At 40.1% G+C, this 25,048-nt stretch overlaps 1 protein-coding gene and 1 long non-coding RNA gene across 2 annotated transcripts in view; one reads left to right on the plus strand and one right to left on the minus strand.

Annotated features, from left to right (window-relative positions):
* The window catches only part of KCNN2 (potassium calcium-activated channel subfamily N member 2), a 505,075-nt gene that overhangs the window by 318,003 nt on the left and 162,024 nt on the right, over positions 1–25,048 (plus strand). The window contains exons 3-5 of the mRNA XM_070377191.1: positions 16,810–17,014; positions 17,849–19,137; positions 19,732–19,827. Coding sequence (XP_070233292.1) covers positions 16,993–17,014; positions 17,849–19,137; positions 19,732–19,827 — 1,407 coding nt within the window. The 5' untranslated portion in view covers positions 16,810–16,992. The remainder of the gene's footprint in view (positions 1–16,809; positions 17,015–17,848; positions 19,138–19,731; positions 19,828–25,048) is intronic.
* Positions 16,551–17,822, minus strand: LOC138989355 (uncharacterized). Its single transcript, XR_011465537.1, has 2 exons — positions 17,345–17,822; positions 16,551–16,803 (listed from the first exon to the last, which is right to left on the minus strand). It is a non-coding gene; the product is annotated as an uncharacterized lncRNA (long non-coding RNA).

Consider the following 25,048-nt stretch of genomic DNA (forward strand, 5'->3'; position numbering starts at 1 on the left):
AGGGACTCTCAAGAATCTTGTCCAATGCCATAGTTCAAAAGCATCCATTCTTCAGTGCTCAGCTTTTGTTATATATAAAGAATATAAATGCAAATATATAAAGAATATACATGTAAACAGTATAGTTGCTTTACAGTATTGTGTTTGTGCCATACAGCAAAGTGAATCAGCTATATATTTACATATATCCCCTCTTTTTTGGATTTCCTTCCAATTTAGGTCACCACAGAGCACTGAGTAGGTCCCTGAGCTAGACAGTAGGTCCTCATTTGCTATCTGTTTTGTACATATCAATTATATTTATATATGTGTGTGTGTGTGTATGTGTGTGCACGCGTGTGTGTGAATTCCAATATCCCAGTTCATTCCACAGCTTCTTTCCCCCTTGGTGTCCACACATTTGTTCTCTACATCTGTGTCTTAATGAAACAGAAGTTTTAAGAATTTTTAATCTTTTCAATTTTGCTTGATAATGAAACAAACCTGCTATTGACTAAAATAAAAGCAAAACTAAAATTTTTTCATAATATTTTAAAACATTCCCCCCAGAAAGATTTCCTAATTGTCAGTCAGTCCTAATTAATAGTGTTTCACCAAATATCTTGCAAATTGACATACAAAATGAATCATTGCAGGTGGCAATCCTAAGTAATCAATAAGACTTTAAATTATGTATACCATAGTCTTTTAATAAAACAGGGAAGTATATAAGTAATTTTAGAAAGAATTAGCTCCAAAATCATTAACTTTGTCTTAGAATTTTATTTTCTACAAATAATTCTAGCTTTCCAAGAATTCACTGTAGCTGAAGTTGTTAAGACTTTACTGGGACACTTACTTTCAGGTCACATGTGTTGGTGTTGAGTGTTAACAATGAAGAAATATTTCTGGAGGGAACTTTCATCTACATTCCACAAATAATTATCGTGCCACCCTCCCAAACCCCCTCCCCACATACACCGCATGGCTTGTATGAGACTAGACAGCTGCAATTCTTGATATTCTGTGCATCTGCATCAACTTACTAATGCCTTTAGAAACAATGCTCTAAGAGACAGAGTCCATGGGAATCCCCATAAGGCTATTGGTTGATTTTTCTGCAGAAACTTTGCAGCCCAGAAAGTAGTCTATGATGTTTTCAAAGTCCTTCAAGGAAAAAGCCTGCAACCTAGGATATTCTACCGAGCAATATTATTATTCAGAATAGAAGGAGAAAGAAAGTATTTCTCAGGCAAGCAAAAACTAAAAGAATTCAGAAATACTAAACCTACCCTAAAATAAATATTGAAAGTTCTTCTCTAAATAGAGAAAAGAAGCAAGAACCTATAGTAAAGGGGAACTCACAATAGGAAAGGCAAAACTATAAAGAATTGAAGCTCACTTAAATAGGCCAGTACATAGATTAAAAAACAACCAAAAAACTTTGTAAACATTATTATGCCTACAATTAACAACAAAAGGGTAAACATGAAGATGTAAAATAGGACATCAACATAAAAAAATGTGGGGGAAGGAAGTATAAAAATGTAGTTCTTTTAGATTTTGTTTGAACTTATGTGACTACCAGTTTAAAGCAGGTAGATATAGTTATGGGTGAACATACTTGAAAACCAGGGTAACCACAAATCTCAAACACACAGTAGATTCACAAACACCAAAAAGAAAGGAACTCAAGCATACTACAAAATATAAAAAAAAAAAAAATCAAAGCACAAAAGGAGACACAAAAAGAAGAAATTAAAAAAGAAATACAAAATCAACTAGAAAATAATGTTTAAATTGGCAGTAAGTAGAAACCTATCGATAATTATCTTTTTAAAAAAATTTATTGGAATACAGTTGATTTACAATTTTGTGTTTGTTTCCAGTATGCAGCAAAGTAAATCAGATATATATCTATCTCCACGTTTTTTTAAGATTCTGCTCTCATTAGGCCATTACAGAGCAGTGAGCAGAGGTCCCTGTACTAAATAGCAGCCCCTTACTACTTACCTGTTGTACTTACCATAGTGCGTGTATGTCAGTCCTAACCTCAGTCTGTCAGTTTATCCCCACCTTCCCTTATCCCTTGGTAGCCATGGTCTGTTTTCTACACCTGTGACTCTACTTCAGTTTTGTAAATAAGTTCATTTGTAACTTTAATTTATATTCTACATATAAGCAGTATCATATGATACTCATCTTTCTGTGTCTAGCTTACTTCACTCAGTATGACAGTCTCTAGGTCCATCCTGTTGCTGTAAATGGCAATTTTTTTCTTTTTTTATGGCTGAGTAATATTCCACTGTTTATATATATACCACATCTTCTTTATTTGCTCCTGTGTTAATGACATTTATGTTGCTTCAGTGTCCTGGCTATTGTAAGTAGTGCTGCATTGAACATTGGGGTACATATATCTTTTTGAATTATGGTTTTCTCCAGGTATATTCCCAGGAGTTGGATTTCTGGGTCATATAGTAGTTCTGTTTCTACTTTTTTAAGGAACCTCTGCACTGTTCTCCACACACTGTACCACCACCAATTTACATTCCCACCAACAGTGTTGGAGTGTTCCGTTTTCTCTACACCCTCTCCAGTGTTTATTTTTGTAGATTTTTTTGCTGAGAGCCACTCTGACCAGTGTGAGGTAATACCTCGTAATTTTGATTTGCATTTCTCTAGTAATTAGTTATGTTGAGCATCTTTTCATGTGCTTTTGGGCCAGCTATGTATGTTCTTCAGAGAAATGTCTGTTTAGATCTTCTGCCCAGTTTTTTATTGGGTTACTTAATATTCTTGATATTAAGCTACATGAACTGTTTGTACATTTTGGAGATTAATCTATTGTCAGCTGCTTCATTTGCAAATATTTTCTCCCATTCTGAGGGTTCTCTTTTTGCTTGTTTGTGGTTTCCTTTGCTGTGCAAAAAACAATTACTTAAATGCCAATGGCCTAAATGCTCTGATTAAAAGGCATAGGATGGCAGATTGAATTAAAAAAAATATTTAACCTACAATATGCTGCCTATAAGAGACTCACTTCAGGGCAAAAGACATACAGGTTGAAAAAGAAGAGATAGAAAAATACAGTCATGTAAATGGAAATGACAAGAAAGTTGGGGTAGCAATACTCATAACAGAAAAAAGTAGATTTTAAAACAAAGGCCATACAGAAAGACAAAGTAGGGCATTGCTGCTGCTGCTGCTACTGCTGCTAAGTTGCTTCAGTCGTGTCCGACTCTGTGCAACCCCATAGATGGCAGCCCACCAGGCCCCACTGTCCCTGGGATTCTCCAGGCAAGAACACTGGAGTGGGTTGCCATTTCCTCCTCCAATGCATGAAAGTGAAAAGTGAAAGTGAAGTCGCTCAGTCGTGTCCAACTCTTAGCGACCCCGTGGACTGCAGCCTACCAGGCTCCTCTGTCCGTGGGATTTTCCAGGCAAGAGTACTGGAGTGGGGATGATAAAGAGATCAGTACAAGAAGAGGAAATTATATTCATTAACATATATTTATCCAATATGTGCTTGCATACATGCTGTCACTTCAGTCGTGTCCAACTCTTTGCGACCCCATGGACTGTAGCCCACCAGGCTCCTTTGTCCATGGGATTCTCCAGGCAAGAATACTGGAGTGGGTTGCCATGCCCTCGTCCAGGGGATCTTCCCAACCCAGGGATCAAATCCAAGTCTCTTATAGCTCCTGCATTGACAGGCGGGTTCTTTATCACTAGTACCATCTGGGAAGCCCAACAGAACAAATAATAGAAGACATAAAGGGAGAAATTAACAGGAATAATGTTGTGGGAGACTTTAACACACCACTGACATCAATTGACAGATTGCCCAAACAAGAAGTCAGTAAGGCACAAATGTCCTAAATGACACAATGGACTAGTTTGACTTAATTGATATTTACAGGATCTTACATCTAAAGAAAAAACCCTCAGATTACACATTCTCTTTAATATTGCATATTAAAGAGATATTCTCTAGGATAGACCACAACTTAGTCACAAAAAAAGTTCAAATGAATTTATAAAAATAGAAATAATTTGAAACATCTTTCTGACCACAAGGTATGAAACTAGAAATCAACAAGAGAAAGAAGAATGTAATCAAAAACAAACACAAGGAGGCTAAACCACACGAGACTGAAAAACAAATTTGTCACTGGGGAAATAGAAAAGAAATAAGAAGGACTTCAAGACAAATGACAATGAAAATACAACTATACTGAATCTATGAGATGCAGCAAAAGCGTTTCTAAGAGGGAAGTTCAAAGCAGTACAGGCTTTCCTCGAGAAACAAGAAAAATCTCAAATAAACATCAAAAGAACTAGAAATGAAACAACTAGAAATTCAAAGAACTAGAAATGAAAAACAAACAAAACTCACAGTCAGCAGAAGGTATAATAAAGATAAGAGATGAAATAAATATCATAGAGATTTAAAAAACAGAAAATATCAATAAAACCAAGAGTTGATGTTTTGAAAAGATAAACAAAACTGACAAACCTCTAGCCGGATATACTAAGAAAAGAGAGAAAACCCAAATAAGCAAAATAGGAAATCAAAGAGAAGAAATAAGTGATACCATAGAAATATAAAAATTCATAAGAAAATACTATGAACATATGCTAACAAATTGGGCAACCTAGAAGAAATGGACAAGTTTCTAGAAACATACAGCCTGCCAGAACTGAGTCAAGAAGAAACAGAGGATTTGGAACGAACTGATCTCTAAAAGTGAAATGGAATCTGTTAAAAAAAAAAAAAAATCCCTGCAAACAAAAGTCCAGGACCAGATGGCTTTACTGGAGAAGTCCACCAAACACACAAAAAACGTACACCAATCCTTTTCAAGCTACTTCAAAAGACTGGGGAGCAGGGAACGTTCCCAGAGTCATTTTGTGAAGCTACCGTCACCCTGTGACCAAAACCAAACAGAGACTACAAAAAAGAACATTACAAGCCAATATCTTTGAATATATGGGCGCCCTGATAACTCAGCTGGTAAAGAATCCACCTGCAATGCAGGAGATCCCAGTTTGATTTCTGGGTTGGGAGGATCCCCTGGAGAAGGGATAGGCTACCCCCACTCCAGTATTCTCGGGCTTCCCTGGTGGCTCAGTTGGTGAAGAATAACCTGCAATGCGGGAGACCTGGGTTCGTTCCCTGGGTTGGGAAGATCCCTTGGAGGAGGGCATGGCACCCCACTCCAGTATTCTTGCCTGGAGAATCCCCATGGACAGAGGAGCCTGGCAGGCTGTAGCCCATAGAGTCTCAAAGAGTTGGGCATGACTGAGTGACTAAGTACACAGCACATCTTTGAATATAGACGTAAAAATCTTCAACAAAATATTTGCAAATTGAATTCAGTAACCCATAAAAAAATCAGATATTATTGGAAATATTATATTTGCAATGATTGCAATGTTTTAAGAGGTTATTTATTAATATTATTTGCATGTGGCCTTACTATTTTCAGCTCCCTGAACTATCAGTTTTACCCTTTATATTTTATTTTCTCAAAGACTTTCTTAATTCAAATTTGATATCTTTAATTTCTTGAAAAGCTAACTGACTGTGGTTTGTTTTTTTGCCCATAATTCTCATTTAGCATGGATTATAGAAAAAAAAAATGATTCTTTGTACTTGCTATTTGGATAAAACAAAGGCTGAAGATTTGTAACTCTACAGAGAACCTCTGTTGTCACATGGCTGTGACCACCTCCATCTTTCCCTCAATCAGTGCTAGATGAAATAGTTCCAGAGAGTTCAGTGGAATTAACTTTTTATAGCAAAGTTTAGGAAATTGTTATTTTAGTTTCTCTAAAGTCCCCAAAGACCAGTTACCCCCATAAGGTAAATACTCAGCTACTTCAGTGGTAAAACTGAGCCCGATCTGTGGGTCATCTCTAGTTTTGTTCTTACCTGCATAAAAATCTGCTAGTTAGAATCTGATTCTGACCCAGTTCTTGCCAGTATTATTCAGGAAATAATACTGGAGTGGGTTGCCATTTCCTCCTCCAGGGGATCTTCCTGACCCAGGGGTTGAGCTTGAGTCTCTTGTGTCTCCTGCATGAGCACGAAGATTCTTTTACCACTGTGTCACCTGAGAAACCCCAGGTAGAAGCATGTAAGTTTTATATATGAGATCATACTGTATGAATTGTTCTGTCATTTGGTTTTATTTAATGATAAGAGTATGGGTGATAATTCTATAGGTCTTATTCATCCTCTATATATAGGACTTATTCATCATTTTAAGAAAAACTATTATAAGATGCCTTTCATGGGTATTTATTTTATTCTGTTTTGTTTTCCAACAATGTACACCATTAAATATATCTTTGTGCACACTTGCAAATATTTCTAAAGAATAGATTTTTATTAATGGACTTCTTAAGTGAAAAATATTCATTTAATATTTGATGGATTCTTGTCAAATTGGCTTCCAATAGGATTTACCAATGTATACTCATATCTATGGTATATGAAAAAACTGGTGTCTTGCATCCTCACCAGTGCATTATGCAGTATTAGTCAGTCTAATGGAAATAAACATCATTTCAATTTGTATTTCCTTGATTTTTCAAAGGTCTTTTTTTTTTAATTTCATCTTTGAATTACTTGCTCATGTCCTTTGTATTAGTTTTCTACTCAGTTCTTCACTTTTTGCTCATATGAAATTCTTAAACCTTTTTAAAAACATATTTCTTGATATTAAAATCTTCTGTCTGTTAAATATGACCCTCATCTTTTTTTTGGTTTTGGTTCCTATGGATGTCTTGTAATGCTATAAGATCAAATCAGTTGTCTTTTCCTTTATGGCTGTTTAGTTTAGTCAGTTTTAGGAAAACCTTTTTCATGTTATGATCATAAACTATATTTCCTTTATTTTCTTCTATACTTCTGTAGTTTTGCTTCTTAAATTGAGTGAGCTGTGTTTTTAAAGATTAGTTACATCAACTACATAAAGAAGGCTTAGAAAGCTTTTCTAAACATTTGAGGCAAGTGTCTGTTTTTAAAAATAAAATAAGAAACTGAGTCCCCTGTCCTTTTACCTTCCTAAAGACATACTCTGTGTCATACCCCTTACTACATTCAAATGTGAACTCGTGTTCCCTCTTCTTTATTTCCTCTTCCGGTCTTCTGGGAATCGAGGCTTCTCTAGTTAGTCACCTGAAAACTTCATCCTTCTCACATTTTCTGACCTGCCCTGAAGACTGTGAAACCATGATCCTCCTTAAACCTGCTATAATGAAGGCTGCTTCCTAGGAAAACTCAGGCAGGCCCTTGAGGAAAAAAATGAGAAAAACAAACAGATCATAAGGGCCTCCTAGGAAAAGGAGTACGTCAAGGCTGTATATTGTCACCCTGTTTATTTAACTTATATGCAGAGTACATCATGAGAAACGCTGTAGGCTTGTGGGCTGGAAGAAGCACAAGCTGGAATCAAGATTGCCGGGAGAAATATCAATAACCTCAGATATGCAGATGACACCACCCTTATGGCAGAAAGTGAAGAGGAACTGAAAAGCCTCTTGATGAAAGTGAAGGTGGAGAGTGAAAAAGTTGGCTTAAAGCTCAACATTCAGAAAACAAAGATCATGGCATCTGGTCCCATCAGTTCATGGGAAATAGATGGGGAAACAGTGGAAACAGTGTCAGACTTTATTTTTGGGGGCTCCAAAATCACTGCAGATGGTGATTGCAGCCATGAAATTAAAAGACGATTACTCCTTGGAAGGAAAGTTATGACCAACCTAGATAGCATATTCAAAAGCAGAGACATTACTTTGCCAACAAAGGTCCAGCTAGTCAAGGCTATGGTTTTTCCAGTGGTCATGTATGGATGTGAGTGTTGGACTGTGAAGAAGGCTGAGCACCGAAGAATTGATGCCTTTGAACTGTGGTGTTGGAGAAGACTCTTGAGAGTCCCTTGGACTGCAAAGAGATCCAACCAGTCCATTCTGAAGGAGATCAGCCCTAGGATTTCTTTGGAAGGAATGATGCTAAAACTGAAACTCCAGTACTTTGGCCACCTCATGCGAAGAGTTGACTCACTGGAAAAGACTCTGACACTGGGAGGGATTGGGGGCAGGAGAAGAAGGGGCTGACAGAGGATGAGATGGCTGGATGGCATCACTGACTCGATGGATGTGAGTCTGAGTGAACTCCGGGAGTTGGTGATGGACAGGGAGGCCTGGTGTGCTGCGATTCATGGGGTTGCAAAGAGTTGGACACGACTGGGCGACTGAACTGAACTGAACTGAAGGACTATAAGTCTAAGACATACAAACATAAGATATTTTCTTTGCTACTTGTTAAAGAAAGGTATGGGGAGGGAGGAGGGAGGAGGGTTCAGGAGGGTTCAGGATGGGGAACACATGAGAAATAAAGGAATAAAAAATTAAAAAAAAAAAAGAAAGGGACAAAAGTGAAGCAAAAAGCCCTTCCTTGCCATGTCTTGGTAAATCCGACCAGAACTGACTTCTCTACCCTTTCCCCTGAGTGGAGATCTAATAAAAAAGTCAACACTCTGGCCTGCTAAGGTAGCAAGTGGCACCCCTTCAATTATGTCAGAATTTACTACTTGTGGGTAAAATTCAGTTTTAAAATTGTTGTTCTTTTCTTTGCTGTTCTCCACAGTCCTGATCTTGGGATAAGCAAAATGCTAACATATATAATAGGAAATATAAAAGTACTTTATTTTGGAACTCTGCTTAATAACCTAGAAAAATCTTTTTGATATATAGCTTAGTACACTTCATATTATATTTATCCTCAAGAACAAAGTGTTCTGTTCTATAAATCTTTTTTTTTCATTATCTATGAGACCACTAAAAGAAAAGTATTAAAAACCTGTTTTAGTGAAGTATTTAATAAACTTAAACAAAAACATGACCTTTATCTCGGCTAGAGATAAAAACAAAAAATTCCATGAACAAATTAGTTCTTCATGTAAGAATGGGAAATGGGAATTTTGCATTCCCCTGATTTAATACCCAATTCTGAGCCCCCCTAGACAACCATTCATGTGACAGCTTTGAACATTGGTTTGGCTTTCATTAAGAGGGCCTCTAACTCTCCTGATCTCTTTTGAAGTGAGCACTGAAGTAAGTCTGATCCTGGTGTTACAGTCACTTGTCAGTATCAAATGAGACCTCTGCCACCTCCACAGTGCCTCCTCTGTGCTATGCTCTCTTGACTGCTGAGTCCTCTAAGATATTTGCTTCAAACAGCCGGACCACGTGCTGTTGGTTGGGTGCAGAGTGCACTTTTGCTGCCAACCCTCTAGACTGAGAGTGTATAACTCCCCAGATTGCCACAGCTCACCTCTTTAAAAAGACTTTAGTCTCACCATACTGTATTTGCACTACTTAAGGGGGATGTTGACACATTACAGAGAACTTAATCAGTGGTCACAAGTGACCATTATGAATTATCTTCAAAGGATACTTTAGTCTTAGTTCCTTTTCATTGTCTGTTAGAATTATATGATAATGGTGATTTTTAACTGTAGAATTCAGTACAAAATATAACTGAGTTTTACTTATATGTAAGAGAAATTTACATTCCACAATCAAAATAAAAATTCCTCAGCTCATTTTTTTATTGAAATTCTTCTTGGATATTTATTGAATCATGATACTGTTAGGATTTAAAAGCCATTTAGATAGAGTCTCAAAGAAGAAAGTCTGGAATCCTCAAATTCCTTAAAATGCATGGATAATATTCTTGCTTGGGAAATCCCATGGACAGGGCCTGGGGTCGCAAGAGTCAGAGACAACTTAGCGACTAAAACACCACAATAGTAACTCATGCTACTTAGAAAAACTTGTTCCTACTCCACTCTAATTTTATCTACTACTGCCTCAGCACTGTTCATTTTAAACTGATACTTTCATTTTAGCATTCAATTATGTTTGGGAATTTCTCTCATCAGTTGTTAACAACTTTCTTGATATATAATTCACATAATATATATATATATCACCCATTCCAAGTGTACAAATTAATGATTTTTAGTGCATTCACAGTTATGTGACTATTACCATGCTATGCTATGCTATGCCAAGTTTCTTCAGTTGTGTCCGACTCTGTAAACCTATGGACTGTAGCCCACCAGGCTCCTCCATGGGAGGAGGAGAGAGGCTGGAGCTTCAGCTTCTATGGGAGGAGGAGAATCCTTCCATGGGATTCTCCAGACAAGAGTACTAGAGTGGGTTGCCATTCCCTTCTCCAGGGGGACTCCCCGACTCAGGATCAAATCCGAGTCTCTTACATCTCCTGCATTGATTGGCAGGCACATTTCTTATCACTAGTGCCACCTTAAAATATTTTTATCACATCGGTAAGTAACACTTTTCTCATTAATGAATCCCATTTCTGCTGCCTCCTCAACCCCAGCATAAGACAGCCACTAATGTAACTTTCTTTATAGATTTGCTTATACTGGACATGTCCTATGGATAGATTCATACATGTTGTCTTTTGTGACTGACTTTCCTTCACCTTCTTCAAGGTTCCTCCTTGTTGTAGCATTTATCATATTTCATTGCTTTTCACTGATGAGTAATATTCCATTTTAAAAATATACCATGTTTTATTTATACACTTACCAGTTGATAGACATTTGAATTCTTTCCAGTTTTTAGCTATTTAAATAATGCTTCTGTAAACATTCATGTGCAAGTTTTTGTGCAGATGTATATTTTCATTTCTCTAGTCTATGTGCCTAGGAGTAGAATTTCTGGATAATATGCTGGTTTTAGAATTAGTATTTTAAGGCACTTCTAAATGTTTTCCAAAGCTGCTTGTACCCCTTTACAGTCCCACCAGCAATGTATGAGTGTTCAAATTTCACCATGTACTCTCCAACACTTGTTATTGCTTGTCTTTCTGATTAAAGACATCTTAGGGGTTATGAAGTGGTATTATAGTTTTGATTGACATTTTCCTAGTGGCTAATGATGTTGTGCGTTTATTTTCATGTGCTTATTTGTCAGTATTATACCTTCTTTTAGAAATGTCTATTCAAAGACTTTGTCTTTGGGTTATTTATTCTTTTCGTTATCAAGTTTAAAAGTTCTTTATATTTTGGGTGCAAGTCCTTTTTCACATCTGTGACTTGCAAATATTTTCTCCCAATGTCAGAAGATGAAGAGGAACTAGAGTTTCTTGATGAGTGTGAAGGAGAAAAGTAAAAGAGCCAGCTTAAAACTAAATATTAAAAAAAAAAAAAAAAACTAAGATCATGGGCACCCGGCCCCAATACTTCATGGCAAATAGAAGGGGAAAAGGTGAAAGAAGTGGCAGTTTTCTCCTTATTGGGCTCTCAAATCACTGTGGATTGTGACTACAGCCTTGAAATAAAAAGACGATTGCTTCTTGTCAGGAAAGCTATGCCAAACCTAGGCAGTGTATTGAAAAGCAGAGACATTACTCTGCTGACAAAGGTCCATATAGTCAAGGCCATGGTTTTCTCAGTGGTCACGTATGGTTGTAAGAACTGGACCATAAAGAAGGTAGAATGATGAAGAATTGATGCCTTCCAACTGTGGTCTGGAGAAGACTCCTGAAAGTCCATTGGACAGCAAGGAGATCAAACCAGTCAAACTTCAGGGAAATCAACCCTGTATACTCATTAGAAGGACTGATGCTGAAGCTGAAGCTCCAGTATTTTGGTCATCTGATGCAAAGAACTGACTCATTGGAAAAAGTCTCTAATGTTGGGAAAGATTGAGGGCAGAAGGAGAAGAGGGCATCAGAGGATGATATGGCTGGATGGTATTACCGATGCAATAGATATGAATTTGGGCAAACTTCGGGAGATCATGAGGGACAGGAAGGCCTGGTGTGCTGCCATCCATGGGGTTGCAAGGAGTCGGACATGAGTGAGCAACTGAACTGAACTGATATTCAGTATGATTGGATTTTGTTGAGAATTTTGCATCTGTGTTCATAAATAATATGAGTCTTTAGATTTCTTTTCTTGGGATGTCCCTAAGTTCAATAATCTTATTTTTTTTTTCTTGTCAGCTCAAATCTGTTGAGCCCCTCTTGTGAATTCTTCATTTTGGTTATTGTACTCTTCAACTCCAGAATTTCCATTTTATTTTTTTAAATAATTTATATCTCTTTAGTGGCATTTGCTGTTTGATGAGTCATTCCCATCACACCTCCCTTTAGCCGTTCTTTAATTATGATACAGCACTGGGCTTGTGAACCATACTTGTTCACTACATTTGTCAACAGAGTTTTTTGAACTATTGAGACAGGAATGATCACTTCCCTCTAAATAACATGGCTGTGTATATGAAACCTAGAACTGCTACAGCTGTTTTACCTACCATAAGGTAAATTAGTTTGACCAATATATATGGAAGAGAACAATGACATGAAAACACCTGAGGAAAGTTGCTGGAACCCTGATGAAGTCTTAAGCTCTGAAACAAACAGAACTGGCATATTCCGTAATTATGATATTTTCAGTTATTAGAGCCAAGAAATACCCAGAAGAACTGACAGCCAGTCCTGCTAGATCCCTGCAGGACTGCAGACAAGTTCCTCTAGGCCACAGGGCAAGGAGCTTGAGCCTCTTTCCTCTCCCTTATTATGTAAAAAGACAAAATGGACTCTGTTAGTGAGAAGAAGTAGTCTTCATTGGCCTTCAGTTTTTACTGTGAATGTTGCCAAAAATGAGAAATGCCAAGGGTGCCAGCAAAGTCAGCAGAATACTGTATCTGAAGAGACTAGGATCTGTATTTTTTAATATTTTTTAATTGGGCACCTTGGACCTGCATACATACAGCACTGCGGTTTTATCCAGTCTTGTATTTGAGCCTCATGAATTATTCTGTTGATCAAATGAAGTTAACAAAATGACAGTAGTTGAGAATCTCAGAATCCCGATCAAGCCAGGGAGGACATGTCCATGAGGTCATTCAAAGACAGGCATGGTAATAACCAGCTACTACTCTCTGTTCCTTGACTTTTAGTGGGGTGCCAGCCAGTATGAGCAGATAGAGTCAACAGGTTATCCTTCTACTCTGCAGGAAAGGCTACAAGGGTGTTAAACTGACTCACCACACAGATTGAGAAGACTGTACTTGAGGGTTACCTTTTTCTTGCTAGTCAGTAACTGCATGACCTGGGGTAGCCCAGGCACCACATTTCAGGATTATCCTTACCTGTAAAGCAGAAGTGATCATAAAAACTGCCTTGCCTTGGGGTAAGGGTGCTTGAGAGATGAAAATAAAATAACACATGAGAAACTGCTTTATAAACTAGAATGTGCTATTCAATAAGTCTTTTTTATGACTTGGTAGCTCAAATATGTGTTTCTAGTTGCCCAGGTATATCTGTATAATCTATAGACTATTTTTAAAGGACTTATCACAGTCAGTAATTTCAACCTGTTCACCTATTTAATTATGTAACATCATTCAATTATACCAGCAAAACTAGTATAGCTTCTATCTTTTTTTTTTGCTGCACAGCTGAGACTTTTATAGATATGGTGATTAGCTGAGACATGGTAGGAAGCAAGGATGAGGGTAAAACAAATTTGGAAATGTTAAGATATTAATGAATAAGTCCTAAGAGTATAATTAATCCCTGAATAATAGTGGTACTACTAAAAATTAACAAGACTATCACCAATAAGCTCATTCAGGTCTTGATACTTTCTAATAATAATGTGGGACCATAAAGAATATAATACATAAAGATATTTTACTATTTTCTTCAAATGTACATTTCTTATGAATTGAGAACAGTATGTGGTTCAAAAATAAGTGTTTTTTAATGAAATGTGTCAGTAAACAAAGAATTGTTGTGCTGAGAGAACAACTCTGATATTTTCCCAAGTCCCCATTTGCATCAAATGCTAAGCAAACTAAGTTGAAAGAGGCTGTGGCTTGTTACAACTTTTGTGGTTGGCACCATCAAATAACTTACTCACCCAGGCAAAGACAAAGAAAAATCTCAGAAAAACACTTACTTTGTAGGTCGAAGAATCTCTCAGAGCACTCAATGTGGCAAACAGATGCCCTGGTGCCTGCATCAGCTGTTCTGACAGCCTTTTCAAATAGACCAGAAACATCGAAATTCAAGAGTCCTGCTTTTTATAAGAAACAGAGATAGCATAGACTAGTAATTCCTGTGAAAAAGAGAATTAAAAAAAAAAAAAACTGTTGGCATAATATAAATCTGCATAAAGTAAAGGATTAAGTGCAAATGACCTGAAGCTTTTTCCCAAGCCCCCGTGGTCTGGGAAAATCATCCTTCTAAGACCGTTAGTAAGTGTTTGTGGAGTGCTTTGGGAGTGTTATATGTATGTGTCTGTTCACCAGCTTGGAATACAACAAATAAGAAAAAGCAATCTTTCTAACCCATCAAGGTTAAAAAAAAAAAGGTAATTTTTATAAGAACATGACACTAGAAAATAAAGGGCATTAAAATGATAGGATTTGAAATGTATTTTGTGGATGAGTATGACCTCTGGTGTTAAACTAGAGAAATTTCCAGCACTTATGCATCTTAATGACAGAAAGAGAAGCAAATGCAACTTTCCAAGAGCTTATTATTGGAGGTTGCAAGCCCTTGTATTGTGACCTTGCTTTCAACCTCTTTTTATTTCCTCCCTCTCTCTTTCCCTCCTCAGTCTCACAAATAAAAATGAGTATTTACTATGTGTGAAGTACTGTCCATGGAAAGAATATTATCTTTGTTGTTCTAACTACTTAACTTTACATGGTACATCTATAATCTCATATAGGGAGAAAAATAGCAAAATGATGGTAAACTATATGAAAAGTTTACATACAAGCTTGAAATCGGTTTGTTAATTTTACAACGAAAAGAGGCTAATGAAAAGAACTCCTTAAATGTGCCCCTGTCATAACCCAATAGTGTAAAATGTCCTAAACAATAATGTTATGAGGATTCAGACTAAAACAGAAACTTACTGTGAGATCTTGTCATTTTTCATCATCATACTGATAGTGGATGATCATACTCTCCAATGCAGATGTTTATTACCAAGAAGATTTTTTGATTGTGTGTGATAGATGATTCCTTGAAACAGAAAGATGATAAATATCTGACTGACTCTTACTTTCATTTCTCTCCAATCACAGTGGGTTTCATATTATTTCATGAGCTTCTGCAAGGTGCTGGCTAAGTGGAAGCACTGATCATTTGAGCTTTGTTATTCTTACGGTTCCTTATGTTATGTGCCAAATCTCCATTTCTTTCTTACCTTGTGCATCCTTTCCTCCCAACCCTCCTTAAATCTCAACAGTCTTTGTTTCTACATGATTAAAGGGACTGCACCTAATCTTGTACTAGACAAAGTATACAACATTTATTTCCCTGTTATTTTGTTTGTAGAACTTATTTGAAGCTTTGAGTTTGCTATATGAGAAAGTCAGTTTGACCACAAAAGATGCAGATATTGTTTTTTTTTTGGCAGTCATTTTTAAAACAACATTTTAATAACTCTAGAACCTTATATCTAAATCTTTAACAGTTTAGTGTGGTAGCAATTATTATATTTGGAGAGGGTATTGATGTAGTCTTTCAGTTAAATTTACAAAAGGCTAATGAGAGTATTAATTTACCATGATAAATATATTTGATGTATTTAGATTTGGAAGGATGAATCAAACTTTTTCACTTAATCAGCTGTGTGTAACAACTAGAAGAAGGTCATATAATTCATTACAAAGTGAAAATAAATGTATTATGAATTTTGTGCTTGAGTTGAATTTTACTTCACACCAGAAGGTGAAAAAATTTTAATTTGGAAGCTTTTGTTGTAATTTCAAATTACTTGTTAGAATTGTTTTTAAAAGTCATGCTCACCACACAATTCATGCATATCTACTCAGCTACCCCAAAGATTCTATGAGCTTAATAATTCTAAAATGTGTTATTGAATTGCAAAAAATCATAATAGAATATAAAAATAAAATGCTGTCTCCAGCTTTTAGCCATTCAAATTCTATTCTTGACCAAGACTACTGAGAAATGCACGTTCTCTGGGACTAAAAGCAACTCTTTACTTTTTTTTTTTTCTCCTGGATTTGTTTGCTTGGATGCACAAAAAAATTTTTAAATTGTTTTAACTCATGTCCAAAGGATATCCTAAAATGAATTATTCACTCCATAGCATTGAAACACATACACTCTCTTAGGAGCAGGTACCTTGTAAGCAACTTTAGGGTAGCTGCCGAGTAGAATATCAAGAAACTGGATCCAGCTGAGAATTCCAATTACCTAATGAAGGTGATCCGCTTTCACTTTAATTTCTTGGTCAGTCTAACTCTTTATAACGTCTATCATAAAAATCATGCTTTAAAATCACAATTTAAAAAGTAAATATTCAACTGGCCAGTGTATTTCATTCCATTTTCTGGAAATGGGGATCTCGATTTACAAAGAAATACAAACGACAAAGACGTAAGATGGAGCAGTAACAAAGAACCCTTGAAAGGTTCCCTTGCCGCTTTGTTAGTGCAATGTATCGCCTAAAAGGAAAACACATCACAGGAAATTTGTGAGACACAAAACGTAATTTTTATTGGTTTATTAGCAAATAAATATTATACCTAACTAGAGCAAAACTCCAGTACTGTCCTCAAGCAACTATTATTCAGCCCGAGTTCTCATTGTTAATAATTTCCCAGCCAGCGTGTGACTGACGGTGTGAATCAGCCCGCGCCAGCCCCTCTCCATCCTCCGCTGCAGTCAGGCACAGAAGATGCTCGGTGTCGCGCATCAGTGATCCGGCCTTTGCTTTGTCTGTGCTGCAGGTGGAGAGGAGGAAGAGGAACAGAAGACGAGCTGGTGGTGGCTGGCGGTCGCTGAGCATCCCCCAAGACCCTCAAGCAAGCGTCTTCTCCAAGGCAGGAAAAGCCCACGGACCTATCCACTGGGGTGGCCAGAGGGCCTGAGCGCGTAACCCAGGACCCGGCGGCCGGGGGCGCCAGCCCCTCATGTTCCGCAGAAGGCGCAAATGTGAGCGGCGGTAGCTGGGAAAGCCCTCCACCCCCGCCAGGGGGACCCGGGAAGCCCAATCCAGCTCCTCGCGAGGACGGAGGGGATCCCCTCCTCCGGCCCCGCCCCCATCCTCCCCTGCCCAGGCGCCGAGGCGGTTAACCCTTGCTGCGCCGCAGCGCACTAGGGCGAGAGCGCCGCGCAGCCTATCCCGACTACCAGGCGCCGAAGCCCAGCGGCGGGGGAAGATTAGGGCTCGAGGGCCGCTTGGATCTCGCCGCGGCCAACCTGGGGCTCAGGCGCCGGGGTTCTCACCAAGCCCTGCTGCACTGGCTCAGCTAGCCATCAAACCTTTTCTCTCCATAGTGGGTGTCCCCACAGTTATTTGGCGGGTGGTTGGCATCCCACTCTCAGTAGGACAATCAGGGAGACGTAGGCGTGGGGCGAGGGGGCTGTTGCTCCGCAGCTCTTAAGAGGCGTGCATGCCGGTGAAGGAGTGGCCCCGGGTTCCGCACCGTTCCCTCGCCTGACGCCCTGGCTGGGGTGGCCCAACGTGCTGCAGTGCCCGGGCAAGTGATCGAGACTGCACGTCCGGCAACAGTTAGGGGGGCTGTGGCGCGGGAAGGAGGGACGCCCCTACCTTTTCCCCCTCTCACTGCAAACCCGCTGCACTCCCCAGCCCTCGGGGCTCAAGGGTAGTCCCCGATCATCAGCAAGTGGAACCCTCGCCCTCCCCCTGTCCTAGCCTGAGGACCCTAGGGTTTTCATCCTGCAGATTCCCCCCTCCCCATCTCTCTCTCACACACACATGCTCCCCTAAACCTCGCGCCGCAAACTCAGTCTTGGTCCCCGCAGGTGATGTCATGCCCATTGTTTTGGTGCGCCCGACCAATCGGACTCGCCGCCTGGATTCTACCGGAGCCGGCATGGGCCCTTCCTCGCACCAGCAGCAGGAGTCTCCGCTCCCGACCATAACGCATTGCGCAGGGTGCACCACCGCCTGGTCTCCCTGCAGCTTTAACAGCCCTGACATGGAAACCCCATTGCAGTTCCAGCGCGGCTTCTTCTCGGAGCAGCCGCCGCCGCCGCGCTCCTCGCACCTGCATTGCCAGCAGCAGCAGCAGAGCCAGGACAAGCCGTGCGCGCCCTTCGCGTCCCTCCCGCACCCTCACCACCACCCGCACCTCGCGCACCAGCAGCCGGGCAGCGGCGGCAGCAGCCCATGCCTCCGGTGCAACAGCTGCGCCTCCTCCGGTGCCCCGGGGGCGGGGGCGGGGGATAACCTGTCCCTGCTGCTCCGTACCTCCTCGCCCGGCGGCGGCGCCTTCCGGACCCGCACTTCCTCGCCGCTGTCGGGCTCGTCGTGCTGCTGCTGCTGCTCGTCGCGCCGGGGCAGCCAGCTCAATGTGAGCGAGCTGACGCCGTCCAGCCATGCCAGTGCGCTCCGGCAGCAGTACGCGCAACAGCCAGCGTCCGCCTCCCAGCACCACCAGTGCCACAGCCTGCAGCCCGCCGCCAGCCCCACGGGCAGCCTCGGCAGCCTGGGCTCCGGGCCCCCGCTCTCGCACTACCACCACCACCCGCACCCGGCGCACCACCAGCACCACCAGCCCCAGGCGCGCCGCGAGAGCAACCCCTTCACCGAAATAGCCATGAGCAGCTGTAGGTACAACGGGGGCGTCATGCGGCCGCTCAGCAACTTGAGCGCGTCCCGCCGGAACCTGCACGAGATGGACTCCGAGGCGCAGCCCCTACAGCCCCCGATGTCTGTCGGAGGAGGTGGCGGCGCGTCCTCCCCGTCTGCTGCCGCGGCCGCGGCCGCTTCGTCCTCAGCCCCGGAGATCGTGGTATCCAAGCCGGAGCACAACAACTCCAATAACCTGGCGCTCTACGGAGCCGGCGGCGGCGGCGGCAGCACTGGAGGAGGCGGTGGTGGTGGCGGCGGCGGCGGCAGCGGGCATGGCAGCAGCAGTGGCACCAAGTCCAGCAAAAAGAAGAACCAGAACATCGGCTACAAGCTGGGCCACCGGCGCGCCCTGTTCGAGAAGCGCAAGCGGCTCAGCGACTATGCGCTCATCTTTGGCATGTTCGGCATCGTGGTTATGGTCATCGAGACCGAGCTGTCGTGGGGCGCCTACGACAAGGTAGGTGCTCGAGCCCTTTGCCCACAGTTCCCGGGCCGCAGAGCCGGACGCCTGGTGGTTGGGGCGGTCGCTGGCGGGAACTCTCTGCCTGCGGGTCCCTAGCTTTCCCCTGACGATCGGAGATGTCCGCCGCGAGGACGAGTGCCACTCCGACTCGCACCCTTAACCCTAGTCTGGAGAGGAAGCTTTTACGCGCGCAGCCAAAGTTCTGGAGGGAGTGAATGCCCCGCCAGTTTGGGTATTTTAAAGAAGTGATTTCAGGACTCCTTGGGGGAAAGCATGCTTTATTTCTCTCCTGAGGCTCACGATTTAGGAGATCTCTTTCAAACCCGAAGGCTTAAACTCAAAGCTAATTTCCTCATGGATTTCATTTCGAGAGCCACAAGCTGCACTGGGGTCCGTGTAGTTGCGGCCCCCCCTGCTGCTTGGCCTTCCCTGATCTCCTCACTTTCCTGACAGATCACAGAGCCAAAACAGGTGCCCCTACCTCCATCCTCCCCCTGGGAGCTCAGATCCAGTTGCTGGGGATTGGCCGACCCCTCCCAGGGCTTAAAAAGTGCTTCTTTTAAAAAAGTGCTTCTGTCTTTGTTGCAGGCGTCACTGTATTCCTTAGCTCTGAAATGCCTTATCAGTCTCTCCACGATCATCCTGCTTGGTCTGATCATCGTTTACCACGCCAGGGAAATACAGGTAACTTACTGCTCTACTGTTTATGAATGACCCCAACGTGGGGAAGTGCAAGGCAGCAGATGCTTTTCCAAGCTCTCCTGTCCTTGCCTGAGGTTACAGAAGACACATGCTGTGTTCTTACCTTAGCACCTGACCTGTTCTTTCAAGAAGTTGAAAGCAAAACAGTGCAGCATATAAATACACAGTAGTTTCCAGGATGTATTTGTTAAACCTCAGATTCCTCCCACCCCCGCCCCTTCTTCTTTAGGTAGGTCCACTTCTCCATGACTGTCATTGCATATGCTTTCCTTAAGGCCAGTTAAGCACTAGCCTTAATCTGTAGGGTAGATGAGTATTCTCCTTTAATACACATTTAACAAGATGGATGGGTCATTAGGGAAGATTGTGCCTGTCTGTATCACCTTCCATACCAACTGTAGCTTAAAAAAGAAAAGAGTCCTGGGATATTCCTCGCTAATGTGCATTAATAAGGCAAGAGGAGAGTTCTAACCTTTTCTATATCTTACCCTAACATTAGAGAAAGAAGAATCTGTTGTGAATTTAGAATACAAATTCTGTATATCTGGTAGTTTGGTAGATTTTAGGTACATTTATTATTTAAAATGTCACTTAAGAGCAAAGGCCACTGCCCTTGTGAGTGGACTTCTTAGGAAAATGTTTGTCTAAATGCAGCCAGGAACTCTGTTGTTAGATATGACCAATAACTGGCAATTTCAGAATATTTGATCTAAAATTCATGGGTCACCTTTTGGATTTTTACTTTGCTGTAGCTTTCGGTCAACAGCATACTAAAGTTAGTGAATAAAATAACTAGAGTTTTCAAAAATTTAGAAAGATTGGGATTTTCCAGTTTACGATTTACACTAATATATACTTTCTGGTTTTTTTTATTAGCTGTTATTTATTTGGCCAAACTATTAAACTCTTGAATTTAGGGTGCTTTCCATTAGGAGTTGCCATTAAATTTAAATTATATTTAATTAATTATAAGTTAAATTAATTTTAAGTTAGTAATTCACAAAGACAGTAGAAGAAACCCATTTTAACTACTACCCAGGCAAAATAAAGATACACTTGATCCCACATGAGGATGGAAAAATTACATAAGCATGCTTTCAAATTTGCAAAGACTTTGAAAATTGTGAAATTGAAGGATTAAGGATAGAGAAGGAGAATTAGAAGGAGTAAGAATATCTAGAGGTAAGTAATAAGACTGCACTAGCCAAAGAAGGCAAGCACATTTGAACTCTAAAATTTGAATAATTTACATAGGTCCATCTTTAATTCAACACTAGTGATCCTGGGCTTTTGAGATTCTTTGAATATTTTAAAGTAATACTAAAATGTAACTTACACATAAGAGTATCTTTTCATTTTGACTAGAAGGAAAATGCTTGAGGCTGGGGAACGAACTAGGTCTAATGGCCGTTTGACTTGGTTTACCAGATGAGAAGCCTGTGATCAGAAGAGGTGACCTGCCTGCCAGATGCCACAGCTAGACAGTACAGAGCCTGACTGCCCTGTTCCGCTAGCCCCCACCCATCATGCTTCCCGCTGCGCTCTGCTACTGCGTGTCAGGAGCCCGGAAACATGACATGTCTGTCCTCTCTAAATCCAAAAGTTTGATATTTGAATTGGGATAAACTTACAAGATTTTTCCAAAATCTTCATAGGTATTTATGAAAGTCAAGTAGCTTAATTTTTTTTTTTTTTTAAGACTAGTGCAGTTTTACTTAATCTACGCTGGAAAGAGACCTAGCTGGTTTTTTTTTTTTTTTTTTTTTTTTGGTGTTTGGGTTTTTTTACTTAGACATCAGCTTTCAGATTATTCCTGTTCCTTCTGAAAAACACACAGCTGAACAGACACTCATGGTGAAGAACATCTGGTGGTGTTAATATCAAGAACAAACTGTCTTCCTGAAAGCACTCATTTTTTATTGGGAAATTATTTTGAAATAATTTATAAGAGTTTGAGAGCTCCAAACACTGGCCGGATGTTAATTATGTGTTATAAAAAAATTTTGATCATATTTGATAACACTGTTGAAACTTAAAGTAATACAAATAAAATAAACCATATTTTTAAAGATCACTTTACACTTGAAAGAATTCCACTCCTGGCTAATTTTGAGGATAATTTCTGTTATACAAATGCATAGATATATTGATTAGAGTATGTATATAGCACAGGTGTTAAAAATGAAGACATGAATGCTGCACGTAAGGATTATAAGCACAGTGAACCTCTTTACTGCTGTGGCAGCATAAATATCACAAAAAGTTAGATTTTTAAAAATTGGTGATGCATGGTTTCTACCAAACCAACCACACTTAAGATCAAATTAGATGCTCTGGTGATATCATTTAGTTGTTTGGATATAGCTATTACTGTTTAATCTTGAGAGATTTTTTTCCTCCAGCTAAAGTTACAAATTTTATCTGAGCTGCATTTAAAAAATATATATATATATAAAATGGAAAAGGACAAAATAAATATGGAGACCCTGAGCTAGAAATCAAGAACCACAAAAGTGTGTTCTAATTCAACCAGAGAGTAGAGTCAGTGATTGCTTCTGAAATACTTCACTCTGAAACACAGTGAAGTCAAGTGCACAGGCTAATGTATCCATGTGTGGAAAGTGGTGAAGTGTGCCCTTTTTAACTTACTGATGTCATTGGTATAGATGTACTTCTTTCATAAGTTTTAAGCAAATATGTACTTCTCAGTTTATTATTAAGAATCCCAAGTATATTGATTAGCTTTGAGTTAAAGAACTCACTGTAGGGGTCATGCCACCATTCAAAGCATGTTCCTGGACATAGCATTCAGTCTTACGTGACACTTAATCTTTTTCTTGTTAGCACAGCAGTATGTTGGTTGGGTAGTGAGAACTAGCTAGTATGGGTTTTTGGTGCATGGTAGGATTTCTCACTGCACTCAGAAAAAATCAGTGTTAAAGCCAGTGTTCTGTCTGGCTGTCCACTAGAACTTCTTTTGCAAAGCTTGGGGAGGCCCTGACATTTCCATGAAGAACCTTGGAAAGCAAGTCAGTGTGACCTTTTATAAAATGTTTATAAACAGTCTGTCAAAATTAGATGGTTCAGGTGAGTCATGGATGGAAGTGGTTGAATTAAAATAGTGTGATAGGGAGGCTTTGTAAGGACTTAGCTCAGTACATTTCAGCTTTGCTGTCATTTTTCAGTACCACAGACAGCTCAGTGCACCAGCTCAATGCATAGTCTGCTCATTTCACTAATTACTTTTACACCCCTGCCCACAAACAAAAATGAAGTCACTCTTTGGGGGTGGGTGGGTCAGAATGCTTATGTAAAATCAGGTTTAGCGGGGCACATTATCAGCCAAGTAGATGTTGCTGCTGCTGCTAAGTCGCTTCAGTCGTGTCCGACTCTGTGCGACCCCATAGACGGCAGCCCACCCGGCTCCCCTGTCCCTGGGATTCTCCAGGCAAGAACACTGGAGTGGGTTGCCGTTTCCTTCTCCAATAAGTAGATGTTAGGTTTTCTCAAATAGATATTTGACTTTCCTATATTCAGCAGCAAAATTTAAAAATTACAAATTGATATGTAAAATAAATTTTAGCAAATGCCTTTTGTTGCAATCTTCTGACAAAGAAAAAGTACTATGGGGATTGTTTTATACACTTTGGAAAGGTCACCTAATACTAAATAAGTAGCTTCCTCATCTCAAGTATAAGATCAAATAATAGGGAAAACAGAGGCATGATTTCCTGTGACTTTTCTTTTTCTTGCCCTTCTTCTTTGATGGAATAAGAACAAAACAATGCTCAAATGCTCTTTAAGATCTTTAATATCAAATAAGTTGAATGTAGATTTCACTTTATCTTTTCAACTTTAGTGTAGTTGAGTTTCTCTTGTGAAAGGAATTTTAGTTGAAAGAACGATTTAGTATTTTTGAGACAGGCAAATACAAGATTGGGAAGAAAGCATCTTGGACGATCTTTCTGGTTCTTACAAGATGTGGCAAAATGGAGTGTACTATACTTAAAAGTTGAAAACACTTTTGTTTCCTTGATTTTGTTTTGGTAATATAGTTATATAATAAAGAGGACTAGAGAAAACACTGATTTTTCTTTGGTATCTTTTGCAGTAGAGTAACTATGCATTCTTCTTCAAATTAGCTTTTCAGAGATGGATGCTATAGATCTAAAACTGGAAAGGCAAAAATTAAAATTTCTTTATACTCGTGCATGTAGGCCACACAAAGGAGAAAGGAGTGACTGAGAACAGGAACTTTAACAAACTCTGAAGGCTCCTGGACTGGTTGGGGAGGGATGGTTAAGTGTCCACTGAGTAGACTGTGGCTCCCCTGTGGAGGGGGCGGGGGAAGGATGCTTGCTTTTGTATTCCTGCAGAGAGCAACTAGATACTTCCAGACCATACAGAAAATGCTGCATATAGTTGCTATTCTTGTGAGTAAAATAATAGTAAATAAATATACATAGTAAAAATAACTGGTACAGAAGAGCTTAAAATAAATATGATAGTCACATTCTCAGTCCTGTTTTTCATAAACAGCCACTTTTAAATTTCTCATGCATTTCTCCAGAATCTTAAATAATGAATATTTACTTGTGTTGAGAGACACGCACAGGGCTTCCCTTGGTGACTCAGCAGAAAAGAACCCACCTGCCAATACAGGAGACTCAGGTTTGATCCCTGGGTCAGAAGGATCCCCGGGAAAAGGAAATGGCAGTCCACTCCAGTATTTTTGCCTGGACAGAGGAGCCTGGCTACAAGTCCATGGGATTGCCAAAAAGTTGGACACCACTTAGCAACTCAACACCAACAGAGACACACGTGCTCTGCTTTCATTGCTGATATATTTTGGTTTTCTTCATCAGCACGTGGAGGCCTGTCTCAGCCTTTTTCCACTGTTTATTACCCCATTGTATGGATACACTGTGCCTTACTGACAGGCCTTTGGTGTTTTCTAGGCTTTTGCTATTATAAGCCATAATAAAACATACATGCTTATTTTAATCTGCTAATTAGAGAATGTACATATGATAAATGTCCAGCAGACAGATTGTTAAGTAGAAGGGAGTTTGTATTGTAAATGGAAAGGTACTGCTCCCCAATCCTTTAGAAAGATCTTCAGAGTTTTCATTCTCTGCTTCCCCACACATTATTTCCCCACAACATTGTTTACATTGAATGTTATAAAAAGGAATTTTAAATA

This window comes from Bos mutus, chromosome 10, assembly GCF_027580195.1.
Source record: "Bos mutus isolate GX-2022 chromosome 10, NWIPB_WYAK_1.1, whole genome shotgun sequence".
In the NCBI taxonomy this organism is placed as follows: domain Eukaryota; kingdom Metazoa; phylum Chordata; class Mammalia; order Artiodactyla; family Bovidae; genus Bos; species Bos mutus.